Source organism: Oncorhynchus mykiss, chromosome 32 (genome assembly GCF_013265735.2).
Source record: "Oncorhynchus mykiss isolate Arlee chromosome 32, USDA_OmykA_1.1, whole genome shotgun sequence".
Classification (NCBI taxonomy): Eukaryota; Metazoa; Chordata; class Actinopteri; order Salmoniformes; family Salmonidae; genus Oncorhynchus; species Oncorhynchus mykiss.
Window position 1 is genome coordinate 23,942,903 of NC_050572.1, and position 20,446 is coordinate 23,963,348.

At 41.1% G+C, this 20,446-nt stretch overlaps 1 protein-coding gene across 3 annotated transcripts in view; it reads right to left on the reverse strand.

Moving 5' to 3' along the window:
• The window catches only part of LOC110488132 (glucocorticoid-induced transcript 1 protein), a 35,262-nt gene extending 20,174 nt beyond the window's left edge, over window positions 1-15,088 (reverse strand). For 2 of the 3 annotated variants that reach the window (XM_021560167.2, XM_021560165.2), the window contains exon 1: window positions 14,211-15,088. In XM_021560167.2, the coding sequence (XP_021415842.1) occupies window positions 14,211-14,616 (406 nt within the window). In that variant the 5' untranslated portion in view covers window positions 14,617-15,088. The remainder of the gene's footprint in view (window positions 1-14,210) is intronic. The other variant, XM_036970688.1, reaches the window with a different exon arrangement.
• Between the last annotated feature and the right edge of the window lie 5,358 nt (window positions 15,089-20,446).

Consider the following 20,446-nt stretch of genomic DNA (forward strand, 5'->3'; position numbering starts at 1 on the left):
TGACCCAGTCCATTACTTTTGCGCTTATAATCTATTTAAAAACGGATCAGATTACTATGCCAATCCACCACATTCTGTACAGTCAGAAGCACTTTTTAGAATCCCCACAATATATTTTTTAGAGGCAATATGTGAGGATGCAGACTGAAACAACAATGTCACAGTGTTGTGGTCAGAGACTGCAGGTTGACTTGGTTACCCTTGGAGCAGCCCAGCCCATCCTTCCTCACGGCCAAGCCTTCATGATGAGGCAACCCTACACCTGATAAAAATACCTCACACACACCCCCAAGGCTCTTTCCAGGCTCCCTGGAACCTGAGGATCTGGGTCAAGGGCTGTGTGTTTGTTCTAGCAACACTCTCTGGTTGGTGTGTCTGTGTATGTGTGATAGAAACAACAATATTTACACCATCCTAACCCTGTGGCCTTGTAAGGGACTAGAATATTCAAAAACAAAAGCTTTCAACTCACACGACGCTAGCTAGCGTATATATAGGCCTTCAGCAAAGTTGACTAAAAACAACATTCCAGTATGACATGAAACAGACTGGTGAAGTGCACAATAACACCTCTGATTTATGGAGGACTTGACCTACGCTGAAGTATCTCATAACTAGGAAGTATTGAGTAAATGTTGGTATTTTGTTGTGTTGCAAAAAAAAACTTCCGGCGCCGACAGAGATGGCCGCCTCGCTTCGCGTTCCTAGGAAACTATTCAGTATTTTTTACATTTTATTTCTTACATTGGTACCCCAGGTAATCTTAGGTTTCATTACATACAGTCGGGAGGAACTACTGAATATAAGAGCAACGTCAACTCACCATCATTACGACCAGGAATATGACTTTGGCGAAGCGGATCCTGTGTTCTGCCTTCCACCCAGGACAACGGATCGGATCCCAGCCGGCAACCCAAAACAACGACGTCGTAAAAGAGGCAAACGAAGCGGTCTTCTGGTCAGGCTCCGGAGACGGGCACATCGCGCACCACTCCCTAGCATACTTCTCGCCAATGTCCAGTCTCTTGACAACAAGGTTGATGAAATCGAGCAAGGGTAGCATTCCAGAGAGACATCAGAGACTGTAGCGTTCTTTGCTTCACGGAAACATGGCTCACTCAAGAGACACTAACGGAGTCGGTACAACCAGCTGGTTTCTTCACGCATCGCGAAGACATAAACAAACATCTTTCTGGTAAGAAGAGGGGCAGGGGGGTATGCCTTATGATTAACGAGACGTGGTGTGATCATCACAACATACAGGAACTCAAGTCCTTCTGTTCACCTGATTTAGAATTCCTCACAATCAAATGTTGACCGCATTATCTACCAAGGGAATTCTCTTCGATTATAATCACAGCCGTATATATTACCCCCCAAGCAGACACATCAATGGCCTTGAACAAACTTTATTTGACTCTATGCAAACTGGAAACCACATATCCTGAGGCTGCATTCATTATAGCTGGGGATTTTAACAAGGCTAATCTGAAAACAAGACTCCCTAAATTGTATCAGCATATCGATTGCTGACAAGCTAAGCGTCAATATAGAGACACAGTAGCGTCGCAATTCAACGGCTCGGACACAAGAGGTATGTGGCAGGGTCTACAGTCAATCACGGATTACAAAAAGAAAACCAGCCCGTCACGGACCAGGATGTCTTGCTCCCAGACAGACAAAATAACTTTTTTGCCCACTTTGAGGACAATACAGTGCCACTGACACGGCCCACAACCAAAACCTGCGGACTCTCCTTCACTGCAGCAGACATGAGTAAAACATTTAAACGTATTAACCCTCGCAAGGCTGCAGGCCCAGACGGCATCCCCAGCCGTGTCCTCAGAGCATGCGCAGACCAGCTGGCTGGTGTGTTTACGGACATATTCAATCAATCCCTATCTCAGTCTGCTGTTCCCACATGCTTCAAGAAGGCCACCATTGTCCCTGTTCCCAAGAAAGCTAAGCTAAACGACTACCTCCCCGTCGCACTCATTTCCGTCATCATGAAGTGCTTTGAGAGACTAGTCAAGGACCATACCACCCTACCTGACACCCTAGACCCACTCCAATTTGCTTACCGCCCAAATAGGTCCACAGACGACGCAATCACAACCACACTGCACACTGACCTAACCCATCTGGACAAGAGGAATACCTATGTGAGAATGCTGTTCATCGATTACAGCTCAGCATTTAACACCATAGTACCCTCAAAAGGTAACAACATCTCCACCCCGCAGATCCTCAACACTGGGGCCCCACAAGGGTGCGTTCTGAGCCCTCTCCTGTACTCCCTGTTCACCCATGACTGCGTGGCCATGCACGCATCCAACTCAATCATCAGGTTTGCGGACGACACTACAGTGTTAGGCTCGATTACCAACAATGACGAGATGGCCTACAGGGAGGAGGGGAGGGCCCTCGGGGTGTGGTGTCAGGAAAATAACCTCACACTCAACGTCAACAAAACAAAGGGGATGATTGTGGACTTCAGGAAACAGCAGAGGGAGCACCCACCTATCCACATCGATGGGACAGTAGTGGAGAGGGTAGTAAGTTTTAAAGTTCCTCGGCGTACACATCACGGACAAACTGAATTGGTCCACCCACACAGACAGCGTTGTAAAGAAGGCGCAGCAGCTCCGCTTCAACCTCAGGATGTTGAAGAAATTCGGCTTGTCACCAAAAGCACTCGCAAACTTCTACAGATGCACAATCGAGAGCATCCTGTCGGGCTGTATCACCTCCTGGTACGGCAACTGCTCCGCCCACAACCGTAAGGCTCTCCAGAGGGTAGTGAGGTCTGCACAACGCATCACCGGGGGCAATCTACCTGTCCTCCAGGACACCTACACCACCCGATGTCCTTAATGACCTTTATGGCCTTCCTGTGACAACAACCACCCGAGCCACTGCCTGTTCACTCCACTATCATCCAGAAGGCGAGGTCAGTACAGGTGCATCAAAGCAGGGACCGAGAGACAGAAGCTGTTTTTCAATCTCAAGGCCATCAGACTGTTAAACAGCCACCACTAACATTGAGTGGCTGTTGCCAACACACTGACTCAACTCCAGCCACTTTAATAGCGGGAATTGATGGAAATTAATGTAAAATACATCACTAGCCACTTTAAACAATGCTACTTAATATAATGTTTACATACCCTACATTACTCATCTCATACAGTGCCTTGCGAAAGTATTCGGCCCCCTTGAACTTTGCGACCTTTTGCCACATTTCAGGCTTCAAACATAAAGATATAAAACTGTATTTTTTTGTGAAGAATCAACAACAAGTGGGACACAATCATGAAGTGGAACGACATTTATTGGATATTTCCAAATTTTTTAACAAATCAAAAACTGAAAAATTGGGCGTGCAAAATTATTCAGCCCCCTTAAGTTAATACTTTGTAGCGCCACCTTTTGCTGCGATTACAGCTGTAAGTCGCTTGGGGTATGTCTATCAGTTTTGCACATCGAGACACTGAAATTTTTTCCCATTCCTCCTTGCAAAACAGCTCGAGCTCAGTGAGGTTGGATGGAGAGCATTTGTGAACAGCAGTTTTCTTTGTATGAATACAAATCTTTATGTTTGAAGCCTGAAATGAGGCAAAAGGTCGCAAAATTGGGCGTGCAAAATTATTCAGCCCCTTTACTTTCAGTGCAGCAAACTCTCTCCAGAAGTTCAGTGAGGATCTCTGAATGATCCAATGTTGACCTAAATGACTAATGATGATAAATACAATCCACCTGTGTGTAATCAAGTCTCCGTATAAATGCACCTGCACTGTGATAGTCTCAGAGGTCCGTTAAAAGCGCAGAGAGCATCATGAAGAACAAGGAACACACCAGGCAGGTCCGAGATACTGTTGTGAAGAAGTTTAAAGCCAGATTTGGATACAAAAAGATTTCCCAAGCTTTAAACATCCCAAGGAGCACTGTGCAAGCGATAATATTGAAATGGAAGGAGTATCAGACCACTGCAAATCTACCAAGACCTGGCTGTCCCTCTAAACTTTCAGCTCATACAAGGAGAAGACTGATCAGAGATGCAGCCAAGAGGCCCATGATCACTCTGGATGAACTGCAGAGATCTACAGCTGAATTGGGAGACTCTGTCCATAGGACAACAATCAGTTGTATATTGCACAAATCTGGCCTTTATGGAAGAGTGGCAAGAAGAAAGCCATTTCTTAAAGATATCCAAAAATAAAGTGTCGTTTAAAGTTTGCCACAAGCCACCTGGGAGACACACCAAACATGTGGAAGAAGGTGCTCTGGTCAGATGAAACCAAAATTGAACTTTTTGGCAACAATGCAAAACGTTATGTTTGGCGTAAAAGCAACACAGCTCATCACCCTGAACACACCATCCCCACTGTCAAATATGGTGGTGGCAGCATCATGGTTTGGGCCTGTATTTTCTTCAGCAGGGACAGGGAAGATGGTTAAAATTGATGGGAAGATGGATGGAGCCAGATACAGGACCATTCTGGAAGAAAACCTTATGGAGTCTGCAAAAGACCTGAGACTGGGACGGAGATTTGTCTTCCAACAAGACAATGATCCAAAACATAAAGCAAAATCTACAATGGAATGGTTCAAAAATAAACATATCCAGGTGTTAGAATGGCCAAGTCAAAGTCCAGACCTGAATCCAATCGAGAATCTGTGGAAAGAACTGAAAACTGCTGTTCACAAATGCTCTCCATCCAACCTCACTGAGCTCGAGCTGTTTTGCAAGGAGGAATGGGAAAAAATGTCAGTCTCTCGATGTGCAAAACTGATAGAGACATACCCCAAGCGACTTACAGCTGTAATCGCAGCAAAAGGTGGCGCTACAAAGTATTAACTTAAGGGGGCTGAATAATTTTGCACGCCCAATTTTTCAGTTTTTGATTTGTTAAAAAAGTTTGAAATATCCAATAAATGTCGTTCCACTTCATGATTGTGTCCCACTTGTTGTTGATTCTTCACAAAAAATACAGTTTTATATCTTTATGTTTGAAGCCTGAAATGTGGCAAAAGGTCGCAAAGTTCAAGGGGGCCGAATACTTTCGCAAGGCACTGTATATATGTTAGGGACATGAGTTGCTTGCATTTCCATAGCATATTGAATCTGGGCTCATATTCCACCATGTATAGAATAATCAATACCTTGTTGTATAAAAAGGGGGATGTTATGGTTACAGGTCTTTAAACGTATAGCTTGTAAAGCAGGTTTATAGAGGACTGCAGGCTGGGAGTGATTTAGAATACATTACTCTGGCATGAACAGCTTTAATGTAGCCGTTTTATCATTAAACCTTTTATCTTCAGGTAGTAAGTTGGGGGCAGTTAAACTTTCTAGCAATTTCTTGTAGTCACCCCTTTATGGCCGGTTTCCTGGACACAGATTAAGCCTCATTCTGGTCCAGGACTAAAAAGCATAGTCAGTGGATATTCTGCATTCAAAGTGTTTCTGTGCCTGAGAAAATTGCCCCTCGTGTCAAGTTATGAACAAATGGGACAGTGAATATGTTGACGTAGGCATTATATAATCTAGTCTATGTTCCTTTTGACACCTGAAGTCATTACCTACAAGGGACTTGTGAATTCTGTCCAGGTATAACTTCAGAGAGAGCGAGGGTTGTAAACTACGCTGAAAAGTGTGTGACGCAACAGTTAATGAGCCAGTTCACGACGCTCTCGTGAAGCTGTAAAACAAAGACTTGGCAGCTTCCTGTAATAGGCTTGGCATTAAAGGAACACAACACAACAACAACCACCTACTTCCTGATGATAGGATCCATACTGCAGATCTGTGAGCTACGTCCTATATTAAGCTAGTGCACTACTTTTGACCAGAGCCACAGCCGTTCAAAATGGCACATAGTGCACTACTTTTGGACAAATCTATAGGGCTCTGTCATGCTCAGAGCCTGTTCTGCTAGTGACAGTCTTTGTGCGACCCTGTGCTGAACTGTCAGCCACACTTAAAGTGAGAGAGGGATTATGAGTGATTAACACATGACATCATCACCTTGAACTGAGAACACAACCTGTCTCTCTTCCAAACTCCAATATGGGTCAATGTTGCCTTTAAATAGTAAGGGGTTGAATGAATGAGTTAGTCGTGCTGATAGAGAGGGATTGCGTATCTTGCATGAATGCTGAGCATTCAACCTCTGGAAACACTAGGATTGTGGGTTCAATTCCCGCATGGATCACATATCCTACACACACTCAAAATATATGGATGCACTAACTAGTGTAAGTGGCTTTGGATAACAGCGTCTGCTAAGTAGCATGTGTTATTGTACTATTAACCCCCTTTTGTAAACCGTTTAATACTGTACGGATACACAGTGAGAGTGATTTCATCACCTTTATTTAAGAACTATCATTTTGAATCATCACATACTTTTCTGTCACCAATGTCAAATAAATGTCCCATAGCTTCTACATAAAAGGCTTTCATTTTGGCTAGAGAAGCTTGTATCTGCGACCAGACCCAAATGTTAGGCTATTTCAACTTATTTCTTCCGTTGTTTACATCTCTATTTTTGGCCTGGCTGAAAAATCATTGAAATTTCCGGAAAGCATATGCACACAGGGCATCATTCCAAAGTGGGAATATGTGTTTTTCTTTCATTCTTGTTTTATGGTATGATGACGGGTGCTCTCAATGTAGAGGCCTGGTTGGACTGACACCCCAATGCTAACATTTATTTAAGTTAAATACAAAATGTATAACTAAAATATAGTTGCGTAAGTATTCACCCCCTTTGTTTAGGCAAGCCTACATTAGTTGAGGAGTACAATTTAGCTTAACAAATCAAATAATGAGTTACAAGGACTAATAATAGATTTTTTTGAATGACTAACCCTTCCTCTGTCCCCCATACATAGAACGTCTGTCTGGTCCCTCAGTCAAGTATTGAATTTCAAGCACAGATTCAACTACAAAAGACCAGGGAGCTTTTCAAAAGCCTCATAAAAGAGGGCAGTGATTGGTAGATGGGTAACAATAACAAATCAGACATTGAATATCTCTTTAAGCATGGTATAGTTAATAATTATGCTGTGGATGATGTATTAAACCACCCTTACATATCAAAGATACAGTCGTCCTTCTGAGCTGAGCTGCAGGACAGGAATGAAACTGCTCAGGAATGTTAACAGGAGGCTATTGGTGATTTTAAAACAGTTGGAGTTTAATGGCTGAGATGAGAGAACTGAGGATGGATCAATAACATTGTAGTGACTCAAACAGAGTGAAAATAAGAATACAAATATTCCAAAACATACAACAAGGCACTAAAGTAATACTGCAGTTAAAGGAAAATAAATACACTTTTTGGCTTAAATGCAAAGCCTTCTGTTTGGGGAAAACCCAACACATCCGTGAGTAACTGCCACCTCATTGTCAAGCATGGTGGTGGCTGCACCATGGTATGGGTATTCTTTATTTAACTAGGCAAGTCCATTAAGAACAAATTCTTATTGACAATGACGGCCTACTCCGGCCAAACCCGAACAACGCTCGGCCAATTGTGCGCCGCCCTATGGGACTCCCAATCACAGCCGGATGTGATGCAGCCTGGATTCAAACCAGGTACTGCAGTGACGCCTCTTGCACTGAGATGCAGTGTCTTAGACCACTGCGCCACTCGGGAGCCCACTCGGGGTATGCTTGACAGCGTCAAAGACTGGAGAGTTTTTCAGGATGCAAAGAAACAAGATGGAGCTAAGCACATTCTAAATTCTAGAGGAAAAGCTGTTTATGTCTGCCTTACACCAGACACTGGGAGAGGAATTCACAAATCTCTTATGAAACTTACCCAAGAAGACAGCTTTAATTGCTGCCAAAAGTGTCTTTTCCATATGCTATTTACTCAGGGGGGTGAATACTTATGTAACCAGGCTATATTAGTGTTTTATTTTTCATTCATCTTTAAAAAATGTTTAAATATTTCTTCCACTTTGACATTACAGAGTATTTTAAGAAGATTTTTGACAAAAATTACAATTAAACATTTAAATTACAGGTTGTAACGGTAAAATGTGGAAAAGTCTAAGGGAGTGAATACTTATGCAAGCCACTGTAAGTAGCCACATAATGTAAACCTGTGCATTTTCCCCCTGGTATGATAGATTGGTGAGAGATATGCTATAGTAATGGTTACATTATAGTCAATATGCTATTGTAATGGGGGCTATAACCATATTAGGGTTATTGAATGACTTGAGACTGATGGTTATTGTATGGTTTAGTTGTTGTTTCTGTCACATATGGAACCTAGGCTTAAACCTGTGACATTGTCCTGTTAGGATAGATTTTCCATATGTAACCTAGGCTTAAACCTGTGACATTGTCCTGTTAGGATAGGTTTTCCATATGTAACCTAGGCTTAAACCTGTGACATTGTCCTGTTAGGATAGGTTTTCCATATGTAACCTAGGCTTAAACCTGTGACATTGTCCTGTTAGGATAGGTTTTCCATATGTAAGCCTGTGTTCCCTTAAACATTGTTCTGGTGTGATGTGGGAGAGTTTCTCCGTCAGTCAACACCATTCCTTTCTCTCTGTTCGTTCCCCCGGTAATTGCCATCTATCACCTTAATCTAAGTCATTGTGGGTGTATTTGATACATAGTTGGTCCTTGCCTCACCAATGTTCAGCAGTAGGTGTTAGCCTATGGCCTGAGGAGAAAGTATGTAGGTTTAGAAGTGTCTTTCTAACTGCCATGACGTGTCTAGTACTGTATTGTCGTAACTGTCATGTGGCTTTATTTAACAGGCTTACTTATAGTAGGCCTATTCCATATAGTATCATATTCTATATTTTCCAGCTTTGTTTAACTATTATTTTTAAAACTGACTGCAGATTGGCCCTAGCCTGGCATCCAAACAGATTATGTTTTAATCGTGAAAGCAGCCTTCCGTCTGGTTTAACCAGGCTAGGTTGGCTCTTTTTCCGTCATGAAAGTCTCCACGTTAGGCTTAACCTTGTGAAACCTGACCTTAACTGTTGGATGTTATTTTGATAAGGCACTTTGAAGAGCTCAGCTTGAATGTTTATTCTTTGTTATCTGACTGGTGCCGTTTTTGAACCTTCCTTGTGACAGTGTGTCACATCGCCTAGCTTTGAAGAAGACATTGTAATGTCTGTTTTGAATGTTTGCATATTTATCCATTCCCTTACAGTTTTCCCCCTCGTGTGATAGGGATTTACGCTTCGTTGCAACAGATCAAACTAATCAAACTAACTAATCAAACTAAAATAATCAAACTGATCTCTGTTTTTCTCGTTCCCTTATGTTGATATGAATGCTTGTATTGCCGACTAGACCTAACCATTACAGGCACAGAGCTGGTGTGAGGAAGGCCTACACTCCTAAGGTGTCCGCATGCTTCAGTTCGGCTGACACCTAGCTGAGCTTGCATACTCCCTTAAAAGACTGCTTGAAAAACGAGAAAAATATGCCAATAGTACTGTTTGTCAATTTTGAGACTCCATAGCCATGATACACTTCCTCAAAATAATCAGAGGTAATTCAATAAATATCTCATTCATTTTGACGTTTTTTGCCGAACAAAAGTTTGTCCCGCAGTTTTGCATCTGACTAGGATGTTTGGTGCAGTATATCCCTAGTGAAAATAATTTGCATGAGGACGAGTCGTCTCTCATTTAATGACAACAGGCACTTCATTGACGAATCCCTACTGTTGACCAATTGCTGATGAGGGGGTGTAGACTTATGCTCTTGACTTTGGCTTGCCTTGAGAATTTTGTGTGTGCGCCCGAACAGCCTAAAAAACTTTGCTGAAGTCAAAAACCAACAAAACGTCACAAAATGCCGTCATAATAAATGCTCGAACTGTTTCGGCTGGGAAGCATGCGGACGCCTTTAGAAAAAGGGTTCCAAAATCCATTTTGTTTCCAGGTAGAACCATTTTGGGTTCCATGTAGAACCCTCTGTCGAAAGGGTTCTATCTGGAATGAAAAACGATGCTACTTGGAACCAAAAGGGTTATACCAGGAACCAACCAGGGTTCTTGATAGGGTTCTGCTATAGGGACTGCTGCAGAACCCTTTAAGGTTCTAGATAGCACTGTTTTTTTCTAAGAGTGTAGTAGAACAGCAAACATTTAAATGAGCAAGTTACAACTCCTACAAATGAAATGATGAGAAGCCCAATAAGTTTGAAGAGGAGTGTCTTAACGATTTGACCTGCGATATAGATCAAAACTTTTGGGTGAACTGTTGGAATCATAGAAATAACATGATTTATATTAAGAAGCAAAGTGGAAAGCAGCATCATTTTTGTTTGGAACAGTCTGTTGACTGCATTTGACCTAACATAACGGCATGCAACTGTTCCTCAAGAGGAGAGAAACATGGGATAAACTATAAAAATGGACATTGCACTTGGCTGAGTGGCATTTGAAAATATTGCATGTGATATGAATTTCTTGCTATATGGATATTGCACATGTCAATATTTTGTGATTTTGAATGTGAATTAGATTATAATGTGACAATTCTAAAGTATCCCAGAGCTTTTGTGTTTAGTCGGAAAAAGACTTAAAGACAGTCAACCAGACAGCTTCCTGAGAAGAAACACAAGTAACATCTTTCAAGAAGAGCTTAGCGTATTATTTCCTCTTTCTTACTTCCTGTTACTTCTTACTTCTTCTGACCTCTGCTTCCCTGAAACAGCTAACTGCTGCTTGACATAGTGTGTCAGAACACAGCCAAGGCCTTACTAGAAGTACCCTCAGAATGCACTAGTATTTACCTGTAATCCAGTGGATTTTCCCCAGGTGACCCTGTCCTGTGCCTTTCTCAGTGGGATCTGATCCCACTAAGGCGTACAGGACCTGTCAGTCAGCGCAGGGGCAGGTTAAGGGGGCCAGCCTCACTAAGCCCACCTAGTACACTTGAGGGCAAAACACTGCTGTGCTAATGTCTTTGAAAAACATGTCAACCTCTTCCCTCAAAACCTCCGATCATAGCCGCACATCAAATCAAATGTTTTTGTCAAATACACATGGTTAGCAGATGTTAATGCGAGTGTAGCGAAATGCTTGTGCTTCTAGTTCCGACAATGCAGTAGTAACCAACGAGTAATCTAACCTAACAATTCCAAAACTACTACCTTATACACACGTGTAAAGGGATAAAGAATATGTACATAAAGATATATGAATGAGTGATGGTACAGAACGGCATAGGCAAGATGCAGTAGATGGTATTGAGTACAGTATATACATATACATACAGTGCCTTGCGAAAGTATTCGGCCCCCTTGAACTTTGCGACCTTTTGCCTCATTTCAGGCTTCAAACATAAAGATATAAAACTGTATTTTTTTGTGAAGAATCAACAACAAGTGGGACACAATCATGAAGTGGAACGACATTTATTGGATATTTCAAACTTTTTTAACAAATAAAAAACTGAAAAATTGGGCGTGCAAAATTATTCAGCCCCCTTAAGTTAATACTTTGTAGCGCCACCTTTTGCTGCGATTACAGCTGTAAGTCGCTTGGGGTATGTCTATCAGTTTTGCACATCGAGACACTGAAATTTTTTCCCATTCCTCCTTGCAAAACAGCTCGAGCTCAGTGAGGTTGGATGGAGAGCATTTGTGAACAGCAGTTTTCTTTGTATGAATACAAATCTTTATGTTTGAAGCCTGAAATGAGGCAAAAGGTCGCAAAGTTCAAGGGGGCCGAATACTTTCGCAAGGCACTGTATGTTAGGTTGAAGCAGTACAAAATCATTGCCTTAACATAACAACCCTGTAGCAATGAGTTAGGCCTGTCTCTGCAGAAAGCCATAGATAGGATATAGGCCTACCTCCGACACAGAACTGACTGAGTGTCAGTCAACTTTAAACAGATGGTTTTAAACACCTTCCTGTTATTTTTGGTTCATATAAGCTAGTTTCAGCTAAAGGTTATGTGTTAAAAGGGCCTTTGCGTCAAGATGAATGAGAATGTTGTAGGAGTGTCTCTCCAGGGGTTTTCCTGGTCTTTAAGCACGATGATGTCATCTCTCAGAAGATTACCTTTTTTTAATGAGATGGAATGTCAGAACATGCCACACTGAACCAAGGAACGCTTTCAGCAGTGACAAACCAGAGTGTGAGCTTGCCTGCTTGTCACCCATTATCAAACAAACACCTACTTACACACAGACTTGTGCATGTTGCATAACCAACACAGACTGGGCCCAAAGCACTACCTCATTTCATTTATTTAACCAGGATAGTCCACTCAGTAACAATGGCCAGTGTTTTTCAGGGAGTCCTTAATGCTAATGTAGGAACGAAATAGTGTTAATTAGAGGTCGACCGATTAATCGAAATGGACGATTTATTAGGGCCAATTTCTGGTCTTCATTACAATCGGAAATCGGTATTTTTGGGCACCGATTTTGTCGTTTAAAAAAATACATGTATACCTTTATTTAACTAGGCAAGTCAGTTAAGAACACATTCTTATTTTCAATGACGGCCTAGGAACGGTGGGTTAACCTGGCTAAATACTTTTTTATTGATGTATTATATTAAGTTAAAATAAGTGTTCATTCAGTATTGTTGTAATTGTCATTATTACAAATAAATACATTTTTAAAAATCGGACGATTAAGATTAATCGGTATCGGCTTTTTTTGGTCCTCCAATAATCGGTATTGGCGTTGAAAAATCATAATGGGTCGACCTCTAATGTTAATAGATGAGTTCTAATGACTGCATAACACATAGGGCCATCAACAATGACTGCATACACATGGCATACTAACACAGAAGGTATCAAATTACTTTTTCTATCATGTGGTTGTCACTTGTCATTCTTTGGAGACTAGACCCTACATGCTTGACCTGAGCTCAAATTCATAAATACTACAGTACAAATGACAAACTGTTAAAGATGAGAAATCTAGCCCTTTGAATATCATATGCTTTTTAAGAGATTGTATGATAAGACATGTTAAGGCCTCCTTTTCCATTCAAACCCAGTCGTGGTGCCCCCTGTCCAATGCCCCCGACCTAAAAAGTACAGAAACTCTGTGGTGATCACCTCACCATATTGCATCCATAATATATAGCTTGACATGGAGAGAGGTCAAGGCTTTCTAGGGGTCTGGGCAGTGGTATCCCGCTGTTCAATCAGTACTACTACCAGCAGACAGTCCTACTAAACCTGCAGAATCCGCATTGCACACCTAGGCTACTGAAGTCTCCTATTTTGAGAGAGGGGGCACAGAGAGAGCATATTGTGGACCTGGTATATAAAGAAATGGATTGGAATACAGTCTCTACCTCTTCAAGAATCCATACCATCATAAGTTCTGGGAAAGAATAGCACTCCCTAATCACATTTCACCTCTTAGATGGATGTATTTACCTACCTGTCAAATACAGGAGAGTGCAATTGACTCTAAGGTGGCAAATAACACTACAGCTTTAGATAAACTTATTTGCAACGAGCAAGAGCAGCACTCATATTTGCAATAGAATTATCGTGTTTACGTCTCGAGATGCGCTCGCTCCTGCTAGGCCCCAGTGTTGCCATAAGCGCGCGACCTTCTCCAGTCAACGACGTAATTATTTCCATTCCTTCGCGCTGGTAAACAAGCGTCCATTTCAGAGAAAATACCTAAATACATTTCCATGTCACTCTAATAATGAATGATATTGATTGAATACTTTTAACATGTCCGCCGATGTGGTTGCAGTTATTCATTTATTTTAATACGACGAACAAGTCGTGTTTATCCAACTGCCGCGCGCTGGCCTGGAGGTACAGTAACTGCATCGTCACCATAATAGCCACGGATACAGAAATCGAAAGCCCAAAGCAGTAGTTTGCAAATCAAACAACATAGTACATATCTGGTTTCAAAGCATCGCCTAGATGCCAATTCATTATTTGAACATGACAACATTTGGATACTGGGTCCATAATAATTCATATGACATACGCAATATATTTCAGCATTTTCAGGGTTAGCTAGGTTTGTTATTTGCTATATCTGGATTGGCCTATAAACACACAAATGTTGGGCAAAACAATAAGTGTTTGCGTGCTAGTGATGCTGATGCGTCTAGCAGAGACCCCGATCTGACCCAATTAGCTTGCTAGCTATAGCAACAGCTAGCCTGTCTAGCTTTGGATGCAATAAATGGTGGACAAACGGCACTACTGCACCTTTGAAAACAGGCGAGATCGGACACCGCTCAGGTGAGTTCTTGCTGTCCGGCGGCGAGCGTCTCTGCCTTGCGACCAGCCTGCCCTCCACCGAGCCGTTTCCACCCGGGTTCGCGAGCAGCAGCTGCGTCGGGCTGGAGGGACTGTTGCAAGGGGACGTCGATGTCGGTTCTGTGTTGCTCGCGACTGTGAAGGAAGAGGAGCAGGAGCGGGTTGGGCTGTGCTGACTTCCACGCAAGAGCTGGTATGGCACCGTGGCACGAATAGGCTGCAACCGGATCGTGGTGGTGCTGCCGTTGCTGCAGCCGGCCGGAGAGATGGTTGGGGAGACCCCGCTGTCACCGCTTCGCTTGACCCGCTGTTGCTGCTGTTGGGTTGAGTTGGTTGCTGATGATGCTGTTGACATTATGTTGATTGCCACAGTGCAACTCTTCCAGTTCACAAACTTGGCAAAAACAAATATACAAAGTTAAATCTTGAATAAGCCTCAAGTTACTTGCGAGTAACTTTCGTTTGTTTACTCAAATATATCAATGTTACATGATAAAGCAAGTTGGTAACTTTCCCAAAAAAGCTGGAACATTTGTTCTTGAAAAAGTCCAGTTGAGTTTAGTTATTAATAAGCTGCCCAGAGTTAGCTTAGCTACTACATTTTACTACATTCTCACTTTTTCTTCTACTTGTCCATGTTGAAGTGTTTCAACAAATATGCATTCTCGAAAAACTCAATTAAACATTTTCATATCGAACAAAACTATTTAAATCACTAAGTTCACTTATAAAAGCGCTATAACAACATAGCTATGCTAGTTAGCTATGTCTCTGTGTCGTCTGTCTTCCAATGCGCAATCCCTTTCCAGTGTCCCTCCTCTGGCAAACTACTGGCTGACAGACCAGGGCGGGACAAAATAACTCACTGTAAACCTCTGATTGGATAATATAATACTAGAAGGACGAGGTCATCGGGCACACTATGCATCCTCCAATCGATTCATTGAAGTTGGCTGAAGATAGACTGCTCTCGAGCAAGCGATTGGTTGCAGAGTTAAATCTCAGAGAAATGGGTGGTGCAATCTTCAGAAAAACAAAGGTCGTCTGGGTTTCTGTTGTTGACAACTGCAATGTTATTCTTATACCAATCATCGTAAATTGAAACATCCACTGCACAGTTGAAATATTACAATACTGTAGCTAGATCCCTCCTAAAAATCCACATACTGCTGTACTAATGTAACAGACAGAAGCAATACTGTTACACTAACAACATGTATTACAGTTTTATAAAGTACTAAGCCCCATATGTATTTTCACTACCATCAAGACAATAATAATAAAAATATTATTTGAACTTGTTTTTAATAGCCTGCTTTTGTACAAATTTGTACAAATTTATTTATTTTACTAGGCAAGTCAGTTAAGAATAAATTCTTATTTTCAATGACTGCCTAGGAACAGTGGGTTAACTGCCTGTTCAGGGGCAGAACGACAGATTTGTACCTTGTCAGCTCGGGGATTTGAACTTGCAACCTTCCATTACTAGTCCATCGCTCTAACCACTAGGCTAAACACATACATACATACATACATACATACATATATATATACATATATATACATATACATATATATATATATATATATATATACATATGTATATATATATATATATACATATACATATATATATATATATATATATATATATATATACACATATATATATATATATATATATATATAGCTGATTCACAATCAAATGCATATACGATTGAAAAACAAAGCGGATACAGAACCAAAATAAATGTTACAGTTGCTATCGGTTGTGTAAAGTACTTAAGTAGTACTTTCAATTATTTTTACTTAAGTCGTTTTTTGGGGGTATCTGTACTTTACTATTTATATTTTTTACAAATTTTACTTCACTACATTCCTAAAGAAAAGTATGTACTTTTTCCTCCATAAAAAAGTACTTTTTACACTTTTAATGCTTAGCAGGACAGGAAAATTGTCTAATTCACACACTTATCAAGAGAACGTCCCTTGTCATCCCTACAGCCTCTGATCTGACACACTCACTAAACACATGCTTAGTTTGTAAATATTGTCTGACTGTTGGAGCATGCCCCTGGCTTTCCATAAATAAATAAAAAACAAGTAAATAATGCCATCTAGTTTGCTTTAGATAAGGAGTTTTAAATGATTTATACTTTGATTTTGATACTTAAGAATATTTTAGCAATTACATTTACTTTTGATACTTAAGTATATTTCAAAACCAAATACTTTTACCCAAGTAGTATTTTACCAGGTGACTTTCACTTGAGTCATTTTCTATTAAAGGTATCTTTACTTTTACTCAAATAGGAAAATTAGGTACTTTTTCCACCACTGGCTGCAATATGTAACTTTTTGGGTGACCGACCAAATTCACATAGAAATATAAGTCATAGAGTATGTCACTCTCATTGAAAGCAAGTCTAAGAAGTGGTAGATCTGTTCCATGTGCGCTATAAGTTGTCTTTAGCATCTTTTACTTTTGGTTTTGTACAGCAGCTTCAAACAGCTGAAAATACAATATTTAGCAAACTATTCGATTTAAAAGGCATTGGACAAGGACTGAAAGGACTGAAGCGCTGAAGACCGGGTTCAGAATAAGGGGGTGTAAACTTTCCAGATATACCACAATGTAAAATAGTTTGATTTTAAAGTGCCATTCAAACTTCTTCAAAGAAACTACAACTGAATGTTGAGGTTTTCTGGATGTACTATTGCATGTAACATCCTTCATAAACTCTTAATATGACTTTGAAGTTGCAGTGTTGGGGAGTAGTGAACTTCATGTAGTTCAACTAGTAATTTACCTACATTTTGAAGTAGCTTGGTGGTCGTTGAACTAAATTCAAATCAAGGTAGTATTTTCAGTAGTTAAATACTTTTTTTGCCATGTAGTGGAGTAGCTAACTACTAGAACTAAACTCTACTACTCTTTTTGAAAAAATAAAATATGGGTGAAATCAGCATCAGACCTGTCCAATTCTCACTTGAAAAATAATTTGATTAATAGAACAAATTACATTCTGTTAACATCGGACAACAGAGGGATCTGTTCTTGACATTTTGGATTTTGAAACTATGACATTTCAGATTTACATTTGGATGTAGACTACAATTTCAAAATAACTTTAGTGAAGTAAACTGTATATATTTTTTTAAGGGTAGCTTTAGTGTAGCTTACTTTCTTCCAGTGTGAAGTAATTGGTAACAATATTTAATATTATCAGGATAATGGGCAAATACTTGGCTGATGCTCAGGTACTGCCATTGTGAAAACAGAAGCAGGTAAGTAGGGCAGATAGAGGATATGTTGTCATTGGGTTAGAGCATGTAAAACATATTCTAACCCAATAAAAACATATTTCCTATGTAGTAGCTACTACTACGAATAAAAATACAGTACTCATGCTTTTACAGGTCAACCACCTTTAGAGAACCACCTCAGTTCAATTACAAAAAAATAAACAGCAGGGCAAGATAATTAAATCATTTAAAAAACAATGTATTGTTAATAGCAAACATGCACAACCACATAAATGAACCACTTTGTAAGTAAACCCCCAAAATACATCCAAGTAAACCAAAAAAACTGAAGTTACTCAAACTTAAATCTCCCCAAAATACAAAAGAAAACAAGTATATACACTGCTCCAAAAAATAAAGGGAACCCTTAAACAACACAATGTAACTCCAAGTCAATCACACTTCTGTGAAATCAAACTGTCCACTTAGGAAGCAACACTGATTGACAATACATTTCACATGCTGTTGTGCAAATGGAATAGACAACAGGTGGAAATTATAGGCATTTAGCAAGGCACCCCAATAAAGGAGTGGTTCTGCAGGTGGGGACCACAGACCACTTCTCAGTTCCTATGCTTCCTGGCTGATGTTTTGGTCACTTTTGAATGCTGGCGGTGCTTTCACTCTAGTGGTAGCATGAGACGGAGTCTACAACCTACACAAGTGGCTCAGGTAGTGCAGCTCATCCAGGATGGCACATCAATGCGAGATGTGGCAAGAAGGTTTGCTGTGTCTGTCAGCGTAGTGTCCAGAGCATGGAGGCGTTACCAGGAGACAGGCCAGTACATCAGGAGACGTGGAGGAGGCCGTAGGAGGGCAACAACCTAGCAGCAGGACCGCTACCTCCGCCTTTTGTGCAAGGAGGACCAGGAGGAGCACTGCCAGAGCCCTGCAAAATTACCTCCAGCAGGCCACAAATGTGCATGTGTCTGCTAAAACGGTCTGAAACAGACTCCACGAGGGTGGTATGAGGGCCCGACGTCCACAGGTGGGGGTTGTGCTTACAGCCCAACATCGTGCAGGACGTTTGGCATTTGCCAGAGAACACCAAGATTGGCAAATTCGCCACTGGCGCCCTGTGCTCTTCACAGATGAAAGCAGGTTCGCACTGAGCATGTGACAGACGTGACAGTCTGGTACGCCGTGGAGAACGTTCTGCTGCCTGCAACATCCTCCAGCATGACCGGTTTGGCGGTGGGTCAGTCATGGTGTGGGGTGGCATTTCTTTGGGGGGCCGCACACCTCCATGTGCTCGCCAGAGGTAGCCTGACTGCCATTAGGTACCGAGATGAGATCCTCAGACCCCTTGTGAGATCATATGCTGGTGTGGTTGGCCCTGGGTTCCTCCTAATGCAAGACAATGCTAGACCTCATGTGGCTGGAGTGTGTCAGCAGTTCCTGCAAGAGGAAGGCATTGATGCTATGGACTGGCCTGCCTGTTCCCCAGACCTGAATCCAATTGAGCACATCTGGGACATCTTGTCTCGCTCCATCCACCAACGCCACGTTGCACCACAGACTATCCAGGAGTTGGCGGATGCTTTAGTCCAGGTCTGGGAGGAGATCCCTCAGGAGACCATCCGCCACCTCATCAGGAGCATGCCCAGGCGTTGTAGGGAGGTCATACAGGCACGTGGAGGCCACACACACTACTGAGCCTCATTTTGACTTGTTTTAAGGACATTACATAAAAGTTGGATCAGCCTGTAGTGTGGTTTTCCACTTTAATTTTGAGTGTGACTCCAAATCCAGACCTCCATGGGTTGATAAATTTGATTTCCATTGATAATTCTTGTGTGATTTTGTTGTCAGCACATTCAACTATGTAAAGAAAATCTAGGATGTGTTATTTTAGTGTTCCCTTTATTTTTTTGAGCAGTGTATTTCCATGCCTGTGAAACAAAATCAACATGCAAGGTTAGGTCAGTGATTGAATGACAAAGAGAGGAAGAGGCCTGGGAAAATCCAGTGTCGTTTAACACAGACAGACAGAATACACTTGGTTTACAGCTATGCATAGCAAAGGATTGTCCAGAGAGGGTCAATACCAAACATTTCCTAATGTATACAGTAGAAAGTAACTTTACACAGGCAGCCAAAATCAGATTTTTTTTTGCCCAATTATTGTCAAAAGAGCTGATCTGATTAGTAAAATAAATAAAAAATAATAATAATTGAGCTGCCTGTACAAACGCAGCATCTGTGGATGATTTCACATGATGTGGAATACCACAACATTGCAGTGAAAATACCAGTGCAACTTATGAGCCATCTTTTCAGATTCTTGAGTGGTTGTCTTGTGAGTTAACTACTCATAATTAGTTAACTTCAAAATAATTGTCATAAAATAAACAGTTTATTATGCAACATAATGTGGCTTCTCTTGGCCATTTATACAGCAGTCCAAAAGTTTTGATTGAGAGTTAACTGAATGTGTAATTGTTCACAAGATAATTTGCTTACCAGTGTGCAATGCAGTATATAGATACAGTGAATTCAGAAAGTATTCAGACCCCTTGACTTTTTCCACCTTTTTTTGTGGCCTTATTCTAAAATAGATTTTTTTTAAATCCTTATCTACACACAACTCACAAAGCAAAAACAGGTTTTTATTCATTTTTTGCAAAAGTATGTAAAAAAAATAAACAAAACTGAAATAATAAATTAACATAAGTATTCAGACTCTTTACTCAGCACTTTGTTGAAGAACCTTTGGCAGCGATTACAGCCTCAAGTCTTCTTGGATATGACACTACAAGCTTGGCACACCTGTATTTGGGGAGTTTCTCTCATGCCGCTCTGCAGATCGTCTCAAGCTCTGTCAGGTTGGATGGGGACTGTCGCTGCACAGCTATTTTCAGGTCTCTCCAGAGATGTTC